Below are 23,772 nucleotides of genomic sequence, written 5' to 3' on the forward strand. Positions count from 1 at the left end.
CTAGGGCACTTGGCCACAGGGCTCTACAGCTCCAGAGTCCCTCCTACTGTTACTCATTCCAGCCTTCAACCCTTGTATCTAAAAAATACTGGATAGTTACTAATGCTGTGTGTTTTTCACCAGGAGATAAACTTGCTGATCCAGTTTGCCACATGAGGTGTGTAGGACCTAATGGAGAAAAATGAGCAGCAGTGATGGGTTAATCAGATCAGCATAAAGAACACAGTTGCCCCACATAAAGCTGCAGCCAACTTTGATCCTCAGTTGACTTCTAAAGGCTGTAAGTATTTCAGCTCATGGCTTAACAGCAGTGCTGGATAAAGTAATACCCATTCAACTACTTGCCTGGGAGTATGGAAAGAGATGTGAAAAATCACCACTAGACTGTTTTTCAGTCATCTGAAAAGCTTAGCTTCCACTCTACTGCTTCTTCACATGCTTATCCTCACAAACCCTACCCTGCCCTTGGGCCTCTTCATTTACTCCTAGAATCCTCTCTAGGCATATACCTCCATTTTTACTCTCCTGGTGCTGCTTCCAGACATTAATGTCTGGAAACACATAGCTAGGGTTCCCAAACAACCTTAACTCTGCCCCAGAGGCAAAGATTTATGAAAAATTCCTCTCTGTTTAATATAAGCTGGGACCGCAAACAACGAAATGCCTCAATCACAGTAGTACAACTGCAGAAATTCCAGCCTACAGTTAGCCAAACGTAACCCACTGAGTGCTGTGTTCTTTTATTTCCAAATTTCTGATCAGGCAAACAACATAATGAAAGCCTCACTCCCCATTCTTTTGTAAGGCTGGATGACTCACCACTTATGTAAGGCTTCTGCAGGAGCTGGTCATAGCTCCACTGATGATACTATGCACTGGTATGCAATTAGTAGAAGGCTTCAATGTCCCTGTTCTGTACAATAAAAATAGGTTCTCTCAACTTATATCTTGTGAGCAGTGTGGCTTTGGGAGCCCAGGAAAAGCAGGGAATCTGTAGGGAACTGATAGATAGTTAGCAACTTAAAAATTTAGGTGGATTCTCTAAAGAGTTCATAACTGGTATTGCTTTTCCTTCTCCCTCTTTCAAATGACTGGAAAAACTGCTTGGAGGATCTGAAGAGTTCAAGATCATCTGTCTTTCAAGTATAGCTTATGGATAGGAATGGTGGGATATGTGGCCTGCCACATGATCTTTGATGGTATTTTAATTAACACGGGACAGCAATATTGAAAAAGCATGGTTATGGCACGGCATCATTGGTGGGCAGAGCAAAACTGACTTGGGGGCCTTTACTGTGCATTTGAGAACCTTGGCAAGTTTGGGTTTAATGCAAGTCCGGCTCTCCCATTCAGAAGTGAATAGCTCAGCTCAGAATATACTCTCCCGTCTCCCGTTAATTTAGTGTTAGCATGCACAATAAGAAACTAGGGGATAGAGCAGGCTGGAAGTTGTTTCTTTCCCAACACAACCCCCTGATACTTCTCCATACACTCTCTTTGCAGGTTCTGTAGTTCCTAGTTTAGTGACTCGCAGCAGATCTTTTTTGTTTTGTTTTTTTTTTTTTTTTAACCTCCAGAAAGAAGAGTGGTTTTCTGCTCTCCGAATGCAGCAGTGACGCAGTACAGTCTCCACCGTGTCCTTTGCAGGTGAGGAACAAGAAAACAAGGTATCTCATGCACTTAATAGTTGCTGTCTTGGACCCATTTAAAAAAAGAGATCCTTGTGTGAAAGATGTGAGACTTCTGTTTATTTACTGCTACGGTAGGGGCAGCAAAACCAGGCCCACCAACAAAAGTTAAGAATTACTAAGGAAAGCTTCATCTTCTAAGTCTCAGCTGAAGGAACAGGATTGTACCACATCAGAAGTACTGTGGGAAGGAGTGCTGACGTCACCCTGGAGCCTTAGAATAACAATCCCTTGAGAGCTGGGTAGACAGAGAGAGCCACTGAGGTAGTAAGCATATATTCAGCATTTAGCTTGAATGTTGAAATAGAGAAATTATAAATGGCCCTAAGTAGCAGAGAGTGTTTTTACTATGTATCTAATATATAAATACCTCTCCCAGAGGGGATAAACTCCCAAGTGCAGGCTTGCCGGTACATCCTGACTCCAAGACATGTGCCCTACTCAAGCCCCTCAAAAACTGGGCTCTCAGCAATTTTGTATGATAGTTCTGTGTAAACTACAATTGCTGAACTGTCTAGCCAGTACGATGCCATATTACCTCTGTTTTTCCAAGCAAGGCTTCTTTGTACTGTGCTATCATTTCCTGAAGCATTTCCAAAGGACTTGAAAGATTTCTTGTCTTCCCTGAAAGACTCAATCTGTCAAATGGGGGAAACCAATGCAGCAGGCAGTAATAGTAGTGCATCCAAAGCTACCTGGACGTTTATAGTAAGAGAATTCAGATCTTCCTGCTCTTAAAAGACCAAACAGGTAGATTACTCTACATTTTAAACCATCACAGCGATTGTGCTATATAACTTCACTCCTTCCTAATTTTTCCATATGGTTTAAGTAATTTCTTGGCCCATACTTTGGGAGTTAGTCAAGTTTAGACAAAGCTGCTACAGGGTCTCTTCACATGTAATCTTTTTGTCATCTTTATGTATCATTTGAGAAAGCACAGCCACCACCAGCAAAAGAGACACTGCATCATCCTTCCTTGCTGAATCACTGAGATATGTCTCTTCCTCAACACCTCTCCCCTCCAAGAGAGAAAACTTCTTAAGCTGCTGTTACTGGATTTGACACAGGAATCACAGGAGTATGCAAGAAGAATGGGTATTATACCACCACTTTCATCTACCTTCTTTTAAAAAGACAATTATTTTGTGTTGGTGATAAGTGTTGCACTTTTGAAAGAACACGAGTCAAGTTACTGTTTTCTCTAAGACTGTTTTGTCAAATTAATTGCTTAAATTACTGCTTCCTGAGACAGCTTTCCCTGAAGGATACATCCTGTAACAATAACTTTCAAACTGCTTTTTCTAGTTAAGTGATGCCTACCTGGATATCTCTGCCACTGAGAAGGTATGGTATATCATTATATGTGGATTTTAAAAATAGATCTTAATGTGTAATATGTTTTAATGTAATTTTTATGTAATTCATGTTTTAATATCTATTGGAAAATTCTCTCCCTCCCGACCAATGCTGTTATGAAGATTCCTCTCTCATTTTCACACTGTAGCATTAAACAATGTAACATCATTGTTTACTAAACAGATTTTGTGTATCTTTTTAGTCTTAGCAAATGCAAAACATTCTCTGCTGGTCACTATTTCTGATACAGGCGAGGCTGCCATTGGCCGCCTTTGGCCACCTGGGCACGCTGCTGGCTCATGTTCAGCTGCTGTCCATTAGCACCTCCAGGTCCTTTTCTGCCAGACAGCTTTCCAGCCATTCTGCTTGGGGCAGAAGCCTCTAGCGTTGCCTGAGGTTGTTGTGGCACAAGTGCAGAAGCAAGAATAAACACCTAGAAGAATGTAAAAGAGGGATGTTTAATAAACAAAGCAAGAGGTTTTTCTACTTCCTCTTTTACAAATATGGTTTGAAACCAGACAGAGGAATTACAATGGGTTTTAACTTCTGCTGTTACAATAGCAGTGCAGCATGTTTTACCCAAACAGTGTACACAGTCCACAGTCCCCTATTCAGCTTTCTAGATTTATGTTCAGCTGCATTTGTCTGCTGAGCTGTGTGGGTTGTAGGTCACATATTCTACATTGGTACAACATTTAGCATGGTGTGCAGACTTTAGCTTGTTTACAGGAAAGAAGTTTTCAGTAACTCCTTGTGGTATACTTTTTTTTTTTTTATTTAAAGGGTATACTCCATGATGAAAAGTCTTTCCTTCATAAGATTTAATGATTATTTTTCAATCTCATTTCTAAATTATCATCTGTATTTTGATGATGATTTATCCCCTTTTAGCTGAAGTAAGGAAACAAATTATAAAAACACAAGCATTCCACACAAGTGGTTTTTGGAATTATGCACAAATAAAGTAGCAACTACCAACTGCCACACTGCATACCTGAAAACTGAGAGGGCTAAAACACAGGCTTTAGAAATACATTATGTACCTGTAGGCTATTTTATGGTAAGCATGTTTGACTGTGTAATATCATTAGTCAGGAATTGTTTCAGATTTTCTCCCAAGATGTGAAAGGAATTTCCTTTGCACGGGTGAAAACTAAGCCAACAAAAATCAGTTAATGCTTTCTGGAATAAAAGTAGGATTATTCTGAAATAACTCTTCTACTTTAAAATATATAGCAGCTGTATTATACTCTAGAACAACTTTTACCTATAAATCAGTCTGCAGATCCCTTTAATCACACACTTTTGAGATGACATACTTGATATAAATTTTAGTATTACACTAATATTCATTCAGCCTTTTAAACACAAGCTAGTACTTTGATAAATCTGGTTGCTAGCACGCATAACTTGAAGTTGTATGAAAAATGGAAATACATTTAAAGATAACAGGAATCATTTTGTCAGAGCCACACTATACAGGGAAAGAGGCCTCCCCCATCCCATGCTTCCCCCTGCCCCCAAGGATGACTTCTAGAACAGACTTTTCATTTTGCTTTTTTAATAAGTCCATAAAAGCCAATAATTTATAGAAAAACCCACATGCAAGACCATTTACATTAACAGATCAGCAAACTTTCCTTAGTACAGGAAGTGTATCATTAAGATTAGAGAGAGTAAATAAAACAGAACACCACAACTGACAGCTATGGTGACAATAAAAGCTTTGCTGACAGCTGAATTCCTGGTTTGGTCGTGGGGCATAGGGATGCGTGGGGACATGACACCCCAAATAACCCAAATTCCCTATAGCTTTGATAGAACAGCAAAACTGGTTTGGTTTTACTCTTTACTGATCCATTTTAAGTCATATCAACACATTTTGAAGTATTTTGTAATGGCAACCTTGGTTTCATCTTTCTCCTGAAAAAGGGAATGTAACTGAATATGAATGAGATCATAAGACATGTCAGGAAGAGGTTCAACAGTCCCACCTTCAAATGCCACGAGGAAAAGAAACAGGTTCTTGGACTTTTTGCCCTCTCCAACTCCAGTCTGAAAAACCAACTGAGCAGTGGCAGAAACAGTGAGGCACCTCTTTTTGCAAATCTCTACAGATCCTTTAGCACTGACTGAATCCATTGAAGTATCTTATGAGCAGTAACAGCTAGTATTGTTTCACCATTTGTCTTTCAGTATTTGTACTTTCACTTCAAGTAAATGAGATACTTTCACACTGAACAAAAAAAGAGAGGTACCTCAGTTTTCCTTTTTTTCTCAATAGCTTAGGGATAGGAAAGGCATTAGGCATAGTTAACTGTTCCTAGTTGTGTTGGGTTTGAATGGAGCCATTTTTGGCAACAGAGGAGAGGCTGCAGTGGTGGGCTCTGTAAGAAGCTGCTCAAGCTCCCCCAGCTCCAAGTCGGACCCTCTTCTGGCCAATACTGGGCCAACTGGGCACCTCCATCATAAAAAGGGGAAATGTGCAGTGGGAGGAAGAGGCAGGAGAGAAAGCAGGATGGGAGATAAACGGCCACGAGGGACACCAAAGTCAGTGAGAAAGGAGGGGAGTAGGTGTGCTGGAGCAGAGACTCCCCTGCATCGTGTGGTGAGACTGGGGCTGTTACCCTGCAGCCCATGGATGGCAACAGTGGAGCTGAGCTCTGCCTGAAGCTTGGGGAGGAGCCCACAGCAGAGTAGGCAACAGCGCCCAGAAGGGCTGTGACTCTGGGGGGTGGTGTTGGAGCAGAATGTGCCTGGAAGGCTGTCAGCTGCAGAAAGGACCCGCACTGGAAGAGTCTGCAAGGAGCTGCAACCTGAGGGAGGACTCATGATGGAGAGGTTCCTTAGGGACTGTAACCTGTGAGAGGGTCTCGGGGTTGGAGCAGTGGAGTAGAATGTGAGGAGCCTTCCTCATCAAGGGAGAAGGAGCAGCAGAGACCATTGGTGACAGACTGATTGCAACCCCCATTCCCTGCCCCCTGCATCGGAAGGAGGTACAGATACCAAGAGCAGGGAGCTGAACCCAAGAGGAGGGGTGGGGGAGGGTGGTCTTACAGGACTGGTTGTTATTTCTCATCATCCTATTCTAGTTTTCTAGTTTTGATTGGTGAGAGATTAAATTGATTTTGTTTTCTTCCCCAAGTCAAGTCTGTTGCCCATGACCACAATTGGTGAGTGAGCCCTCCCTGTCCTTACCTTGATCCATGAGGCCCCTTTGTTATCTCTTCTCTTCCACATCCCACCATGGGGTGGACAGTGAGTGGTGCTTTGTTCCTACCTGGGCTTAAACCACAACACTACTTTAAGCCATACAGTACTTTAATATTGCTGTACGAATGTGGTTTTCTTCTCAAGATGTATCCATTTTTTCCCCCTTAAAGGTTGCCTTACATATTACATTAGTATCTTGAAGACAGACTCAATGTAATACTCAGGTTTGATCTTGCCTTCCTTGGAAGAAAATGGGTATTAGAACTTGTCTGACTTTCAGGAAGACTGAGATTTTCTCCATCTACAGAAGAGGTATAACCTGTACCTTCTGTATATGCTCCAGCTGTGTCTCTGGCCCAAAGTGATTATGTTTAGTAAAACACAGCTAAACTATTCCGCCTCTGACCAACACCTCTGTATGAAATCTGAAGTACTAACAGGGAGCTGGAAATTTTTTGGACAAAAATTAGCGAGACCCATGACAATTTAATGGGATTTCAATTATCAGTCCACAGCCTGTGACAAACGTGAGAGTTACTGTCACCTCAAGTGGTAAGAAACACTGTACCAAGCAATTGTCAGTGCTGCATGGGACTGTAACTGAATTGATGACTACAGTGTAAATGGGTTTTCTGTAATATAATAAGTTTTCCACAATTATCAATTGTCAGTCATCTTAATATCCTGCCAGGCTTTCCATTTTTTGTGATTAAACCTCTGTGGCAGTGGACTTAATTCCCAAGTTAATTACTGATGTAAGTTACAGTGTATGTGCTAGATACTGGCAACAACGAAAGCACCAATATTAAAACAAAGTTTTCCTTACTGATGGAAGTGTCACAAATGTTTTGATGCACTTGGTACAAGTGAATCTCTCATGCTGACTGCTATCGTAATTATCTTGTTTTGATGGTATAGGGTGTGCCCCATGACCATTCAAGTAATATACAGAAACTTGAGGAAGAATTTCTTGGAATTTCACAGAAATCAAATAAAAGTCTTACAACCCATGGCAACATCCATGGTTCTTATTGCATATTGTCAGTATGTATTCTTCATCCTATTTATATTAAGATTTCTTTTAAAGAAAAGGTGCTGATACTTTGTATTGTTTCATCTATGAGGTAGATGGGACTTTCATATAAATAGTGTAAGTAAGAAATTAAGTTAGCTCCCAGCTTGCAACAGGTGCTGCACCACTGACTTTTGCAGTCAACTGCTGAATCACCAACACGAAGCAGTTCCTTCTTAAGGAGACAAACAGTAAGTGTTTGAGAGCAGAGAGGTGGCGGAGTGCCCAGAGAGGGGCCTTGCCTTGCCGACCTCAGCGGAACTCTGCCTTCAGCCTCCATAGCCCCTGGCCGCTCGGGCTCCTGTGGAAGGTGCAGAGGTTGCGCAGCAGCTCCCTGAAGACGCAGGAGTGCGCTGTGGGCAGCCGGCACTCAAACTGTTGCAGCAGCTCCTGCGTGCTGGCCTCGCCGTCCACACGTGCCTGGAACGCTATGAAGTTACGCATCTCCACCAGCAGAGTGTCGTATTCTGTTGAACCTGGGGCTGGGGCAGCTGCTTGCTGATGATTCTCATCCCCCTCATTCCCTGTCTGTTGTGGTAAAATGAGGTGGTTTCTTGCCCTCATCTTCGCTAATAACGATGAAGAGTCTAGTGCACTGGATGACAATTCTCCAGATTTTCCATCAAAGTGCCCATCAGAACTACACTTCTTCACATTTTCTTTCTTTACTGTGCCTGCATCCTGCAAATATAGACACAGACCGGATTTTGAGATCCACAGCATCTGTTAAACAAAATCTACCTGCTGTTTAGACTTAAACAACAAACATCAACACTCAGAAGCTAGTCATCTGAAATACACAATAAAGGAGCAGTATGTTTTGGTCTCAACTTCAGAACTTAGTAAGTGAAGAAAGAGCATTGTTGGTCTTGAGACAGATAACGAGACTACGTTGCAATCTGTGACTGCTGTATCTAGTGAGACTTCATCAAAGTGCTATTTCAAAACACAGAAAATCAAATTCATGAGTAACTAAAACCTCTAGAAATCTACACAATAACATGATAAATGGGCATGAGACATCTTCAGTGTAAATCAGATTTCTTGCATAAATTAGAACATTTAACATGTATCAGCTATTGAAAGATAACTGTTAGATTGCACTTCTTACCTTGCACTTCTTTGCAGGTGATGCACAAGTGGAATGTGAAGAAAGCAGCATGGGGTTTCTTTTTTGACCAAACCGACTCCTAAAAACCCACAAAAGAATTAACTCCATAAAACATTCTTCTCAGAATAATTAGGATAGTTTTGCCAAAGACACTGACTGGGTTTGTGTTTTAGGGTTCTCAAGAGCCCTCTGCCAAACTCTCTTTCCTATAGTGTGTAGCAATAATGCTTTCTTTGTACTTCAGAGAGACTTCTGCTAGTAATATGGCTTGAAATATGCTTTCATCTCTTTATAAAATATAAAATATGAAACTCCACTTTGATGCATGTTACTGCAAATAACAAGTGCAAGCCCCCCCCTCAAAAAAAGAGAATTCCATAGCATCCTAAGGAACTCTTCTATTTTTTGGAAAAGCAGTGTAAGAACTGAACTCACTTTGTTCCTGATGGTGCACCTGAAAGACCACTCGTGCCTGTCCAGGTTGGCACACCAGAAGCAGCTCTTAAACATCGTTGTCGAGAGAGTTTTAGGGCTCTTAATGCATCCTGGGCTACTCTGTTTGCTTCTGCTTCCACCAGCACGTGGTCTGCATTGGAAGCTTCCATAATGGCATCATGCTTCATAACACTGTGTACCCCTAAACACCAAAAGACGCAAGAAAAAAGTGAAGGAGGACATCTGCAATTTACACCATTATCTGTAAGGTGAAATATTCACCATTTTAAGTGAATGCCAAAATAATCTTTTTCCTTTTTTCACATTGATTACATTCCACACTTCAGTATAGTAAATTCTAATGACAGAACCGCCTTCTATCAGTTAAACAATCAATTTGACTTGTGGTGTGTTGATGAGGTCATTATTCACGACAGACTTGGCAATTATGTGGGTAAACCGATTATTTCTATTGTTATGGACATGATGCACAGAAGTGAATTCTACTGTGTAAACAAAGGTTGGTTACACTCTTCTTTCCAGAAGAAACACTGCATTACTTCTATATCCAAAAGTGTTTCTGAAAGGCTGCAGGTCCCTCTGAAATGTCATTGTAAAGGCAATTAGCACATTCATAACTGCAGCATTTTAATGATGAACATTTTCATGTTTCATTACAAGTAATAGAATAAACTACATTTGGTATTGTAGCTCTAACCATCAGAGCAACAAAACTGTTCCTTCTCTCACTTGCCTAAGTTTTATATAACTCTGTTTAAAGAGTCTGACATTGCTGAGCAGCCAAACAACAAGTTACCTGATTTTTTGAAAAGTTTTTCCAAGACATAATCATCATTTTTCTTGGAGTTTTCCTCCTCCTCTTCATTGTTCTCTCTTCTGTATTGCTTTTGTTTCACTAAATAAGGAATGCGCTGTCCTTCAAATCTGGCATCTTTGTGATGTTTCTTCTTAGACTTATCTTTGTGGCTCTCATGTGACAGCATATCCACCCTGTGCTTTTTTTTGGAGGTACATTTATAGTGATTATTATCTAATTGCCCATCTTTAGTTTTAGCAACCTGCTTTTCCCAAGAGCCAGCTGCACCACATGTAAGGCTAAAAGCTCCCATATCACTTGCTTCAGTTGCTCCAGGTACTTCATCAGTCACCATGGCATTCAGACATTTGTCACGCTCTGAAGACCCTGCATCACCTGGCAACGACTGGGACATGGATTTGTCAACTCTTTCCTCACTTTTATTCAATGAATTGATATTAGTGGCAGCTTGTGAATTATCTCTTGCGTAGCTATTTTGGTCAAAGTTTTCCAGATTTCCCTTGGTTTCCTCACTTGTCTCTATTGCTTTAGAAGAAGAATTATTCATGTGGGCGGTTGAGTCGGAATTGGATGACTTGCTGTACTTTGGTGGGCTGCTTTCTGTAAGATGGAGATCACTTTTTGAAGTGTCATTATTAGGTGGCTTTTCAGGTTTCCGTTTCAATTGGTGTTTTGCGACTTGAACATCCGAACCAGTACCTGAGAAACGAATGAAATTAGTATCCATTTATCAGATACTTCAAACATTTAAAAACATAGAGAAAAGAAGTGTACCTGCAAAAATTGCACTTGTTTCTGTCCCCTGAGACACATCTGGGCTGCTTAGAGTAAAAAGTTCATAAAGGTCATTTGATTTGAAAAAGCGCCTCTGTTTAGGGTCTTTCAGGACTCTGTTGGTTAAAAACTGTTTGAAGATTTGTCTAAAAAAAAGAAAACAAAAGTACTTTGTGTGTGAAACAATGTCTAGCTATGTTTAAGTACTGAATGCAGTACTTAAACAGAAAACTATATAAGCACAAATGTTACCCTGCAGAACAATGAAGCAGTGGGAAGATGATGTTAGTTTCCAAAAGACAATCTTGAGTTACTAACTTTCAAACAACCAACTAAATTGTTAAACACAGGGATACATTGTTTTGCAACAACCCCATAACACAACAGGTAACCACCATCCTGAAATGTCCTATGAGGCATCTCTCAACTAAGCAATAAATAACTTCACAGCTAGAATTATTTTTTTGTCCATTAAAATGGAAGAGCTTGCATATATTACCATAAAGCTATCAGAAAGCTCCTGAAAGAAAAACAAGAGCTTTTTAAAATGACAACAGTTTAATGATTCAATTGTTTGGAAGAATCAAAAGCAGCAGAGTAGCTCAGTCTGATGGTGATGACTAGATGACAGTCATTGGAAATGGAAATCAGACTTGTGATTGAGAAGAAGGGGGAAAAAAAAGAATCCACCTGCAAAGGACTGCAAAACCAAATTGGGTGGGAGAACTAAGCTGCAGAAAGTCCTCTCCTGTTATTATGCCAGGTATGTACTATGTAGCTTTTGATGGCAAGTTATAGGCACTGTTTCCCTTAGAAAAAAATACATCTCTAAATAAAGCTGGAAAGATTTTCTGAAGAAGTGTTTTTATCATGGCTTTGGCTCTGCTGGAATTAAGCAGGGAAACTTTTTAAAATCCAATGGACAAAAACTAGATTTAAACACAGGTGTCGGCTACTGTAGTGCACCCATTGGAGGACTCAGAGGTTAAGTAACCAAGCTTCCTGCAAGGATGATCACATATTTGCAGGGAATAAAACATAGATAAACATAAAAGACAACCTGCTTGAAGTTTGAAGTCCATTGCACTGCTCTGCAAAGAAATTTATTTCCGACCCTTAGAGCCCACTTCCTTGATGTGGTCAGTGTTGTTCAAACAGAAGTATGCCAGAGGGACACAAGCCAACCAACAGCGGATGCTTTGTGTCCATGTGGTAGAACAGATTAAAAAAGGCACTCAATAAGTGTGGGTATTTCATTATTTAGAGCTATGTTTTCAAAGAGGATATTCCAGCTCTAAAGAGTAATGCCTAGGCAGAGGATTCCCATGTACATTCATTTGGAATTCATAAGAATCAAGCTAACTACTGAGAAAGTTGAATGGGAAAGCAAACAAAAAAGATGTCATTGATTTTGAAACACAGGCAGTTTTAGGCTTCAGCTACATTTTGGGGTAAATAACATGAATATCACTGGTGGTTCTTGGGATTGAATTCTCTCACTTTGAATGACTGGGGAATAAAATCAAAATGGTTCTGCAGAGTAGTAGATGCACAGTACCTAAGCACAGTATAAAGAATTATCCTAAGCACAGTATAAAGAATTTAAAGAATACAAAGAACATATTTCAATTTTTATTTCAGACTTGTTGAGTCCTCATTTTATCCTGTCTAAGCCCCTATACTCTCTAATTTACAGTGAATTCTGCACACAGCTGCTGGAACAGACTGAGGTGTACTTAGCACATGGGGTTTGGAGTTGGAGAGGCCATGGCACAGCCCTGCTGCTGAGAGTCTAATATCAGAAGGTGCTCATAAATCTGCTCATTTCTCAGCAGAAACTTTTTACAGTTTTCTGTGATATGCCCCTCATGACTCAGGTTGTAGGTTACAAGACATGTGTGCACATGCACAGGTATGTCACTGTTACACCACCACTCATTCACTACAAGCATTTTCTCAAGCATATGACTATACCCAAGAAATTGTTCTGACTTACCTGTGGTAGATCTTCTCTTCAATAGTACCTGCAGTGAGAAGCCTGTACACAGTCACCTGTTTCTTTTGGCCTATTCGCCAGGCTCGTTCCCGAGCCTGAAACACAAAAAGGTTTGGGTTCCAGAAGTTAGCCTTTTGTGTATGACAGAGAGCTATCGATACCACTGTTTCAAAACTAGGCTGGACATTTAACAAATAGTTCAGGAAGTTATGCAGCTGTGGTGTTTCTACAGCATAGGCCAACTAAGCAGGAGAGGAAAACAATTTAGAACATTTATGTATGTGAAAAGACCAATCTCCAAGTGTACCAAGACATCTATGCAGGAAAAAAAAATGCTAAAATTAGAATTTCTATCTAGAGTATATACTTTATATAGACTTTAACAGACTCATTTCCTTTGAATTTTTCTACTTTTTCTTAACTAAAAACTTTCCCTACAAACCTCTTGAATCAATGCTAAAACCAACCACTGTAGGCCTGACTGTACATCTGCAAATCTATATAGGATTTACATCCAAAACATGTTTTCCCCCCCTTCAAACATGTAAGCCCCATATACTGTTATAGGATCTGATACACTGGTCTCATCACATCATCAGATAAAGAACAATTTCTTTAAGGTACTGGTTTAACTGCAGCTTCTAATAATTCAGTGACGACAATTTAAGCAACACTTGTTCTCCTTTTTTTACGCTGCACATGAATGTTCATGCCTGCCCAAGAGCTTGCACAACTGTACTCTCCCTCCAGAAACCTCTAGTTTGTTTACTTATTTAAAAAACTCCAGGCCATTTCAAGTGGTCGTTTGGCGTCACTCTAAACAGGCTGTAAGAATTGACAATATTGAAGAGTGGTAAGGGGTAACAGCATAAAGTGGATGTGGTGGAAACCACTGAAGTTGGCTTTACCACAAGAGTAATCATAAAGTGGAACTGCACCCAAAGCAACCACTGCTTGGGAACAGCAACCTGGGGAAGAACAATGCAGTGCTTTAACACCATACGAGGAGACAAATGTCATTCCGTCTTCAGGTTTATTTCAACTTAGCTAATAGATGCATGTAATGACCCAAACTCACCTGAGTGTCTGTACTGGGATTCCAGTCAGGATCATAAATGATAACTCGGTCAGCACCAGTCAAGTTAACTCCAATGCCACCAACACGAGTTGTTAGAAGAAAAATAAATATGGATTTGTCCTATAACACAAGAGAGAATTTACGAAAGCAAGAATTACCTGACTACAGCATAATTTTAATTTTCCTAATATATCTTTTGACAAATAAAAGTAGCTCGACTGAAATCTCATTTACTGTTGTTTACTTTTTCTCCTCTCACAAAGAAAGTGGTTTCATGTAACTGAACTCTCCAGTTTTGTGTCTGAAACCTGAAATGCTATATTTAAAAATAGATTAAAAATCAATGCAAGAACCCAACCATACTCACTAGCAGGCATTAATGTGTGGAATGCAACATCTCACCTCATTGTATCTTGTTATAAGGGGCTGTCTGGAAGCTATTGTTGTGGTGCCATCCATCCTGAGGTAGGAATAGTTTCTGTCTCTCACAAAGACTTCCAGTATCTGTAACATCTATTGTGACAGAAAAAAAATAATTAAATGAAATCCAGACGTGAAAACTGAGCAACTGTCTGATCAAGTCATAACAACTGCTGGTATTAACTACAGTGCCAAACAAACAAACACAATGATGACCAAGAGATTGTGAATCTTAAATGATCAGAAAATTAATTAACTTATGTAACTGGGAGAGAGTAACTGATGAATGCATGAGTGGAATGTTTGTGCTCGGTTTGTGAATTCTAAAGCCACGGTCTTGAGACAATTCCCTTCAAGGGAATCCACGAAAACAAGACAAAATTGTGAATACATAGGGAAAACAGATGAAGGTCACTGTCTGTGCTACTGGTCCAAAGCACACAATCCTGATGATTAGATGTGCACATACACTAAAAGTAAGCAAACTGACTATCAATTCTATGCTGAAAGTATACAGTAGGGACAATAAATACATCACCCACTGCTTCAGCCTGGTATCATATGGGTACAACTGATAAAAGCTTTGACTCAGTGTATTGGATTTGGGCTACAGTCCCACAACACACAGTCATTCCAGTAAAGCTTACTGAACTTGAGAACTGGTCTTCAAAGACATCAGGCACTTTGGTATTTTTTTCAGTAAGATGTTAATTTTCTGAGGACACTACAAAAGGTTGTTCTGATTACAAGTCCTGTTGGGACATACACACACACACACACTTTTTAAATTTTAGTAATAACTACAACTGAAACCAATTATCTCATCTTACCTGTCTTGACTGAGTGAAAAACAAAACTCTGTGACCTTGCTTGTGCCATATTTTCAGCAAGGATTCTACCACTATCATTTTTCCAGAACGTTTCCAATATCCAAATTGATCTGCTTCCTCCATTTCAGTTTCTGGTACATCCTTCAAAATCCTGGGACCACCAGAGAAGAGGTCAGGGTGGTTGCAAATCTTTCTTAAAGCTACTAGTCCTGAGAAAATCTGAAGAGTTACAGGAAAAAGAGTATTTTTATTTTGTTCACAAATATTTACATCTACGTATGGGCTGTTCTTGAGAAAAATAAACAGCAATTGATTAATCGAGCCATCATCAAGAAGTTTAATAGTGGTTTACTCTTTAGAGGAGCCAATGGACACTAATACTCATTTCATAGAAAGTTTTAGGAAAAATTAGTACAAGAGAAGTTCAATGAAGTTCACAGAATCATAGAATGGTAGGGGTTGGAAGCGACCTTTAGAGATTATCTAGTCCAACACCCCTGTAGAAGCAGGTCCATTTAGATCAGGTCACATAGGAACATGTCCAGGCGGGTCTTGAAGACCTCCAAGGAAGGAGACTCCACAACCCCTCTGGGCAGCCTGTGCCAGGGCTCCCTCACCCTCACAGTGAAATAGTTTTTTCTTCTGTTTAAACAGAACTTTTTGTGTTCCAGCTTCATCCCATTACCCTTTGTCCTGTTCATAGATATAATGAAAAAAAGGGATGCCCCAACCTCCTGACACCCACCCTTTAGATATTTGTAAATATTAAGAAGATCATCCCTCAGTCTCCTCTTCTCCAGACTAAACAGCCTCAGTTCCCGCAGCCTTTCCTCATATGAAAGATATTCCAGTCCCCTGATCATCTTGGTGGCCCTGTGCTGGACTCTCTCCAGAAGTTCTCTGTCCCTCTTGAGCTGGGGAGCCCAGAACTGGACACAGGACTCCAGATGAGGCCTCACCAGGGCAGAGTAGAGGGAGAGAAGAACCTCCCTTGACCTGCTGGCCACACTCTTCTTGATGTATCCTAAGATACCATTGGCATTCTTGGCCACGAGGGCACATTGCTGGCTCATGTTCAGTTTACTATTAACCAGAACTCCCAGGTTTCTCTCTGCAGAGCTGCTCTGCAGCAGGTCAGTCTCCAGGCTGTACTAGTGCATGGGGTTGTTCCTTCCCAGATGCAGGACTCTGCACTTGTCCTCGTTGGACCTCATGAGGTTCCTCTCTGCCCAACTCTCAAGCCGGTCAAGATCCCGCTGAATGGCAGCACAGCCTCTGGGGAATCAGCCAGTCCTCCCAGTTTGGTGTCATCAGTGAACTTGCTGAGGGTACACTCTGTCCCCTCATCCAGGTGGTTGATGAAGATGTTGAACAAGACTGGCCCCAGAACCAATCCCTGTGGAACTCCACTGGCCACAGGCCTCCAGCTCGATTCTGTGTCATTGATCACCACCCTCTGGGCTCTGTCATTCAGCCAGCTCTGAATCTACCTCACCATGACCTTGTGAGCCTATTCTGGTGATAAGAGAACTCTGCAACAATTTCTACATTAGTGAAAGTAGTTCCTAGGTATAAATCACAATCAGATTTTTTTCCACTTAAAAGGGAAAAGTCCACCAAGTTTGTTACTTGGAATTACTATGTCCTTCCTTCCAACACCCACTATCATTAGCAGGTAACTTAAGACAGATCTTGAAGATAGCAAGTGTACCCACCAGGATGCAAGGTAACAAAGAACAGAGAAGTAAACATATTTGAACTAACATATGAAGCTGAAAATTACCACTTTCGATGCCATGTTAGAAAGGTTCTGTTCAGTTATTCATTCAATAATATGATGAGTGTTATTTATTCTTTTGATATAACGGGCACTCATAAAAATGAACTAGCTTGAAACAGCAAATCTTTCAATCTTCTGTCATGACAACTTGGATGAGCCTGCTCGTAATTTATGGTTTGTTTGTACAATAGCGTTTTTGTTTTTCATCAGGGATTCACTGCTGTAATCACAGAATATCTAATAAAATCACTGACATTTACTGTTGAAAATTTTCTGAACTCTAGGAAGTATGATAGCCTGTTCTGTGGCATCCTAGAGAAATTTCTACATTTAGTATTGTACAAACCATCTCTTGAAGATCAAACTCCTGAAATTATTTTTCATTGTGGTAACTAAAATGGCACTTGAAAAACCTTGGCCACTATACCTATGTGAGACCTGGTCAACATCTGCTGTGTATGGCACTGCAAGATACATGGCTGTGGTGACTATACAACTAACTGTAGCCACAGAGGGTGGAGGAGAAGGGATTTCAGTTCCCAAGACAAGAAAATGTGGTAAATTACATATTGTAATCAAGACCTGTTACTTCTCCTCTTGAGAGTAACACTGCAGTGAAAATTGGAGGGGAAAACGTCCACTGCATGTATACCACAATCAAATGGGTCAGATGTGTGCAATGTAGGAGTCACAGAGAATCACAGACTTTTTACAGAGGTATTTGAAACTCTATTTCAGTTACTGCTGCCATTCTGACCACATCAATTTCAACACTCTGAGGATGGAGGCAAAAGATGTTAAGTCACAACCCCTACCATTCTATCATATGATATATGATACGATCACTAAGTCTACATATTCCATGAAGCACTTCTGAGGGGAAGAAAAAAAAAGCGGAACTGAGGTCAGATTGTTTGTTTCCCTTTCTGCTCAGAATCCAGCCAGTAGAATGCAAAGGTCACTCCATGACTTTATCTATCAAAGCGAACCTGCTGTCAATCTTCATTAACACCAACCTGCATATCTCCATTGAGAATCTGGTAAACTTCTTTTGAGCTGATGAAGTTTTGATAGACTTGGCGCTGCTCATCTGTCAAACGGCAAAAGAGGACCTACCAAAATAAACAAAGGAACCACTCAGGCCCAACCTGTAAACTCCAAATAGAACAGAATGCAAAGTTTTATTATGTGCCACGACAAAGGTTCTCAGATTTCTGATAAAGTGAAATACTAAGTTAAAAGATACTGCACAAAAATCATTAGAAATACAACAAAATTAGAACTTTTAGAGTATCAATATGATCATTAAGATGAGCTTCATAACTTTTTCTGTACCCTTCCCCAGTTGCTGGTTTTTTTTTCCCCTGAAATTGCTTTAGTTTTGGAAGTACTGCCATTTTCCAGTTTTAATGAGGTAAATATGCAATGTTAGCATTCTCTAAAAGCTGTTTATAGGAAATGTTTTCCATTGTGTGTCTGTTGTGTCCCTTACAATTTGCAAATTCCTAGTACCCCATGGGAAGGTTGGCACACATAATCTGTTCTGTCATTAGCCTTTGAATGTGAGCATATAATGATTTTTCAAGATGGTCAAAATAGAACAAAATCACAGACTTTCACTTCCTCACATCCTGCAGGGCACTCGACATTACGTTGTAAGTCAAACTTACATATTGCCCTGTGGTTGAAAAGAACAAAAGTCAAATTTGTTTAATCTGTATGTTTATTACTTAGAGTAGCCCAGACAGCCCAGACTCTTTTAAGTATACAGAAATGCAAAATTTTATTAAAAAATGATCCTTAGACTGCATAGCACAAACCAAGTATGGCCTCCTCATTATGTACCTTCCATCACTGTCTTACAAAGACTAGTACGTCTGCTTCTCTTTTAGAGAGAGAAGAGAGGAAGGAAAATACAGAGATGAGGACAAGAAAGCCTGAAGCACTGAAACCTGGGTGGCAGAAGAATCTAATAACTGCAAGTGAGAATTTTTAGGAATTTCAGTTGTTTAAATAATCCTTTCAGCCTCCTCTACTTTCAATTAAAATGTTTCCTAAAAGATATCCCACCCTCTTTGTAAAGCAAACAAGTTTTAGATCAAAAGGCTGATATTTTTGAAATTTATTAGAATTTAGCTGGCTTACAATACAAACAACTACCATTGAATATTTCTCTATGCATTGTAGGAAATACTTCACAGACAAGTCATTTGTCTGCACCTGTGACCTAAGAGGGCACTAATAAGCAGACATGACAACACTTCATATATCCTTTTTGTTTAGATGACAGGCCCTGCAAGACTATGACCATTGAATACTCAGAACACAGGTGATAAGAATGTGAAACTTGAAAGCGCTACATCTTCAGTTAAAACATTGTTTCATCTGTTAGCACAAATTATTTCCAAATGTTCATGAACGACTGGATTTTGGGGAGCGAGAGGGCTCAGATTTAATAGTAAACAAACCTGTTCATTTTTAGATGGAAGTGAAAGGCTCATTTTTACGTCAGCCTTCATTCTTCGCAGCAAGTAGGGGTTTATAGTGTCCCGTAACACACAGGCACATTTGTATGCAGTTTTTACCTGAAAAGGGAAGAAAAAGCAAAAGTTGTATTTTGGTTCCTCATATTAATTTTAGTAACAACCAAATTTCATAATTAGCATTAGGAAAATCCTAATAGAATGATTCACGTGGATCTACACTTAGATATTCAACACAATGTGAATTACAATAAAATCCATGTTAGGAACAATAACACTGAGTAGGTCAGTCTTCCTCAGATACCATTAATTTATCATTCCTAATTTAGTGGACTTAAAAAGAGACCAGAAATGAGGTATTTCTTTAACAGAGCATTAACTTGCACAGAACAAAACCTGCTAATAAATATACTGAAGATCAAACAAGAAGCCTGCAGCAAGGGTGGTTACTAGACAATAAGTGAAGATTAGTGTATAAGTGCACGCTTGAGACTATTGGAAAAAAAAAATCAGTGCAAGAAAATCCTCAGGATCACAGAAACTAAAGGTCACTCTGGCCTTAAATGGAGCATATGGTTCTATAATGGGTAATGGATGTGTGACATGGGTATTAACTGTACATAATGGCTAAAAATACCTTCATTTCTCTTAAAGTAAAACAAAGATTATAATCAATTATTGACGTGTAAAAAACAAAATGGATATCCAATTTAGTAAACTAATAAGCTTTAGACAAGGGAAATACTTAAAAAGAAAAGAAAACTTTAGAAGTGTATGTGCACAAAGGATTGAAAAGGATACAGTTTATTAGCATTTATATGAAATTTAGTTTGCAGATTATTATGCAGACAACTTCTCTATTAGCTAATTTGAGAAATGTTTAAGAAGTCATAAATACTGAGAACCACAACTATAGAGATTAATAGATAAACTTATTCAAAAAATACTGCATACAATTTTTACTTTAAAAATTAAATATTTGATCTATTTTCAGACTTCCAAGATCTACCTTAGCTTTTAGAAATGAAAACAGTTTTCTGTTTGGATTTACGGATTCCTCTATTGGATAATTTGCTGAAATTTGATATCAAACACAAAGTTCTATATAAATACATCAAAATACAAGATGATTCACCTCCCAACCCAATTTGCTTATCTTTATCTCAAAGAATTCTTCTAATAATTTGAACTTTAAGGCTTTTGACAAGGAAAAGTTGTGTTTAAGCTCTACCTCTGTATAAACAGAGAAATGGTCTCAATTTAATTCTTTTCACACATGCAGAAGTAAAACACACGGAATTCTTTTTTTGTGTTAGTGTCTAGGACATACAGCACGAAGTACATTTAAAAGTCAATTTTGAAACAACATAACAGTTTCCTTCAAGGAAAGTGATATTTTTGACGCATTTACCTGGACAGGAGAGGCATTGCAATATCCTCCCATGGTTATTGGAATAGAAAATTGCTCCATAAACACAGGCAATGTTCCTAATTTTCCTGGGAATACAAAGTCAAAGAGGGACCAGAGCTCCTTTAAATTATTTTGCATAGGGGAGCCAGATAAGATGATTCGATGGGGTGTGCGGAACTGTTAATGAAAACCACAAAACAAAAATAAAGTTCTTATTCATAGTTCATGGTGTAACCTGTCTCCTGCCTCAGAGGGTATTCAATTTCACCATCAATGAGTTCTCCTTTTAAAATACATGGTATCATATTCCTGAAATAAACAGCCTTCTGCAATATGTTGTCCATAAACCGCTAGCAGAAAACAAACACCAGCCATCTCTACATTTATCCCTACTGGTAAATTACTACACAATTTTAAATTTCTGATTTTTTTTTCGCTACTATACTTCTGATGTAAACTCACTGAAAATGTTAAGTAAATTAAATAGTCAAATATAGACCACTGGGATTTTTGCTTTTATTCTTTATTAACAGTCAAATATGTATTTTTATGTAAAGTAATATGGACTATTAGATTTTGGAAGTCCCCCCAGGGTGCTTAACATCTTCAATTTATTTTTCAGGAATTACCTGCTTGCATGCAAGTGTGACTGCAGCATTTGGATTTCGGATTTTGTGACCTTCATCCAGAATCACATAATGCCAGTCATATCTTTGGATGTTATCTTGCATCAGCCGGATGTAGGAATAAGATGTAATTAAAATTCCATGGCATGAAGCAATTTCATGAATTAGTTTGTCCTAGAAGCAAAATGTTCAGGTTATCAGTGTCAGTGAGACAGAAATCTGAGATCTACTGAGCTACAGGTTCGATATCCAAGCTATGTACAAAAAGTATTGAAAACACAGATATATAGTTTATTTCACAAGAAAATAAATATAGGCAAGATTTTTATTATATAGCTCTTATCTGTAAAAGAATGACACATTGGAACACTGTGTCGTAACAGATCAGAAGAAAAATCTGGTCAGAAGGAAAATGACTTTTTGTTTGTTTATTTTAAAGGCATTGTTTGAAAAATCAAACATTTAATTTGATTAAAATGACTGGTTTCTTCAAGTTCTCTTATATTCACCTCATAAACCCAACAACTTTGTGTACTGCATGCAAGATCTAGGAACTTAGAGGAAAATTAAATGAGTGGAAAACTGGAAAGCAATCACAGAAATCTATTTGATTAATCCTAAATCCTATTCAATCTTTCTCATTAATTGGATCAATACATGTGCTATTAATCTTCAAATTTTGTGCTTCTCTTGTAAGCTATGTCCTTTTCCAAGTTCTTACTAGCCTTTATAGCTGTAAATGGTGGAGGGCAGGGATGGTCTGTATCACCTTCTACAGCACTCACTGTTTTAAAGACTAATCTTCCTTGTATTTATCCTCTACAAAGAAATGTAGACGACTTTAACAGATGATGATGGGTTGGAGACGATTCTGGATGAAACAAACACACCCAATGCAAAAGAAAAAACACCAGCAGAATTTGCTAAAGACAAAACTGTTATTACTAGAAGTACTCTTAAGAAAAAATAACCCCCATATCCACGAGAAAAACAAATGGGAAAAATCCACTTCAATGACTCAAATGGTGTTAAAAGTCCGTGATCTCTTATTGCAAAAATTCTTGCTCAGACGTACCCAAGATTCAAAAAGCTCTTCTGCATTTAACATTTCTAGAATTTCTACTTTGTGATCATAATTTTTTTTTATAAAACTGACACATTACTTAATTTTGACATCATGATTCTCAAGAGAATATGTAATCTTTGTAACAATTTGTATTACAGAGTAGAATTTCTGAGCAGTCGTGAACACCCAAAGCTTAATTCTACCTGGTACATTGCCCATAGTCTGTAACCATATCTGAGAGCCTCAACAATGGCCTATCATAGAATATCGTAGACATCTCTACCCAAATGCTTACGACAAATCATCTCGGGCGATTTCAAATTAAAAGCTTGTAAAATATGTAACCTCTCCTAGATTTTGCAATTAATAGGGTATGTCTGCAATTAGCCTGACTTACAGAATGCTACACTGTTGTCATTAAAAGATGTTTTGTGAAAGTGCTGCTGTTATTATGGAGGCTCAAGAGACCAATCCCTCCTAGAGGGCAAACAATGGACTAGGAGAAAACAACAGCCATAAATCACGTTGTCAGGTAGCAGTGAGAACAGAAGTGAAACACAGGCACATGAAGGCCATTCACTGTAAACACACCACAGCAGAATCCTAGTCAGGATTTACTGAACCTGTAATTAATTAAAGGTTCCTTCAAGCTAAATTTTTAATAAACAAGGATTTGTGCTGACAATGAAGAAATACACCACCACCATTTTATCAACTCACACTACGACACTTATTAACTCGCATTTTACTGTGCTGGTACTTTCTCAGAGGTCGCCTTCACTACAGTGGTAGCTCTTGGAATAATTTTAAATACTTAAAAAAATATGATAACAGATTTAATATTGGATACACACTGTTTTGGTTATGGCACTTCAGAATTTATGCCATTTTATCATGTATCCTTTAATTCACAGCTCCTGTTATTTAGACTCAGGCACGTTTAATTTTTTTTCCCCCCTCAGGAAATACACTTCAATTAAACATTTCAGGGCATTGACTGCTAAACTAAAAAAAAAAAAAAAATCTGCTTAAGAGAGACAAATCCTACTAATGCCAAAAGATTCCATAGCAGTTACTTAGCTTTGAAATTCTGATCTCTGGCCTTTAAAATATGCTAATGACTAAAGAAACTTGCAAGTAGATCAGAAGATTCTGATCTTCTAGTGCTGTTCAGCACAGCATTTCAGGCCTTTACAGTTCAAGGATGGTATTTTCTCCTGACTTAGGGTGGTAAGTTGATTGTGTTGCCATGTCTTCACTGTGACACAGGCATTGTACAAAGACTGGAAGACTTTTGGCAAGCACTACTTATTAAAGCTAAAATTTTAATGAATTTTTTCTAAGGAGACAACGCTTCTATGCAAATGTTTCTTTCCTGTTGGTACATGGCAGCACCTACAAGTTTGTTTCTGAAGCTACAAAAAACAGGACAATTTTTTTTACTGATGCTTACAGAAATAAGGTTTACATATTTTAGCATAGTCTTTAAAAAATATTTACGAGGACTTAAAGTCTTCTATAATTATTTATGTACTAAAAATGTAACTTTCTTAAACAGAAATGTATATGTTAAGCCAGAACTTAAAGAACTA

General features: G+C 38.9%; 1 protein-coding gene across 2 annotated transcripts in view; it reads right to left on the reverse strand.

Moving 5' to 3' along the window:
- Positions 1-4,591: 4,591 nt before the first annotated feature.
- ERCC6 (ERCC excision repair 6, chromatin remodeling factor) overlaps positions 4,592-23,772 on the reverse strand; it is a 49,971-nt gene continuing 30,790 nt past the window's right edge. For both annotated transcript variants that reach the window (XM_062001334.1, XM_062001336.1), the window contains exons 9-21: positions 21,118-21,288; positions 20,489-20,665; positions 19,063-19,179; positions 17,611-17,706; positions 14,815-15,033; positions 13,967-14,077; positions 13,565-13,684; positions 12,487-12,581; positions 10,491-10,636; positions 9,696-10,415; positions 8,879-9,080; positions 8,444-8,522; positions 4,592-8,013 (exon numbers count right to left, since the gene is read on the reverse strand). In XM_062001334.1, the coding sequence (XP_061857318.1) occupies positions 7,585-8,013; positions 8,444-8,522; positions 8,879-9,080; positions 9,696-10,415; positions 10,491-10,636; positions 12,487-12,581; positions 13,565-13,684; positions 13,967-14,077; positions 14,815-15,033; positions 17,611-17,706; positions 19,063-19,179; positions 20,489-20,665; positions 21,118-21,288 (2,682 nt within the window). In that variant the 3' untranslated portion in view covers positions 4,592-7,584. The remainder of the gene's footprint in view (positions 8,014-8,443; positions 8,523-8,878; positions 9,081-9,695; positions 10,416-10,490; positions 10,637-12,486; positions 12,582-13,564; positions 13,685-13,966; positions 14,078-14,814; positions 15,034-17,610; positions 17,707-19,062; positions 19,180-20,488; positions 20,666-21,117; positions 21,289-23,772) is intronic.

The sequence above is a fragment of the Colius striatus genome, chromosome 8 (assembly GCF_028858725.1).
Source record: "Colius striatus isolate bColStr4 chromosome 8, bColStr4.1.hap1, whole genome shotgun sequence".
NCBI lineage: Eukaryota > Metazoa > Chordata > Aves > Coliiformes > Coliidae > Colius > Colius striatus.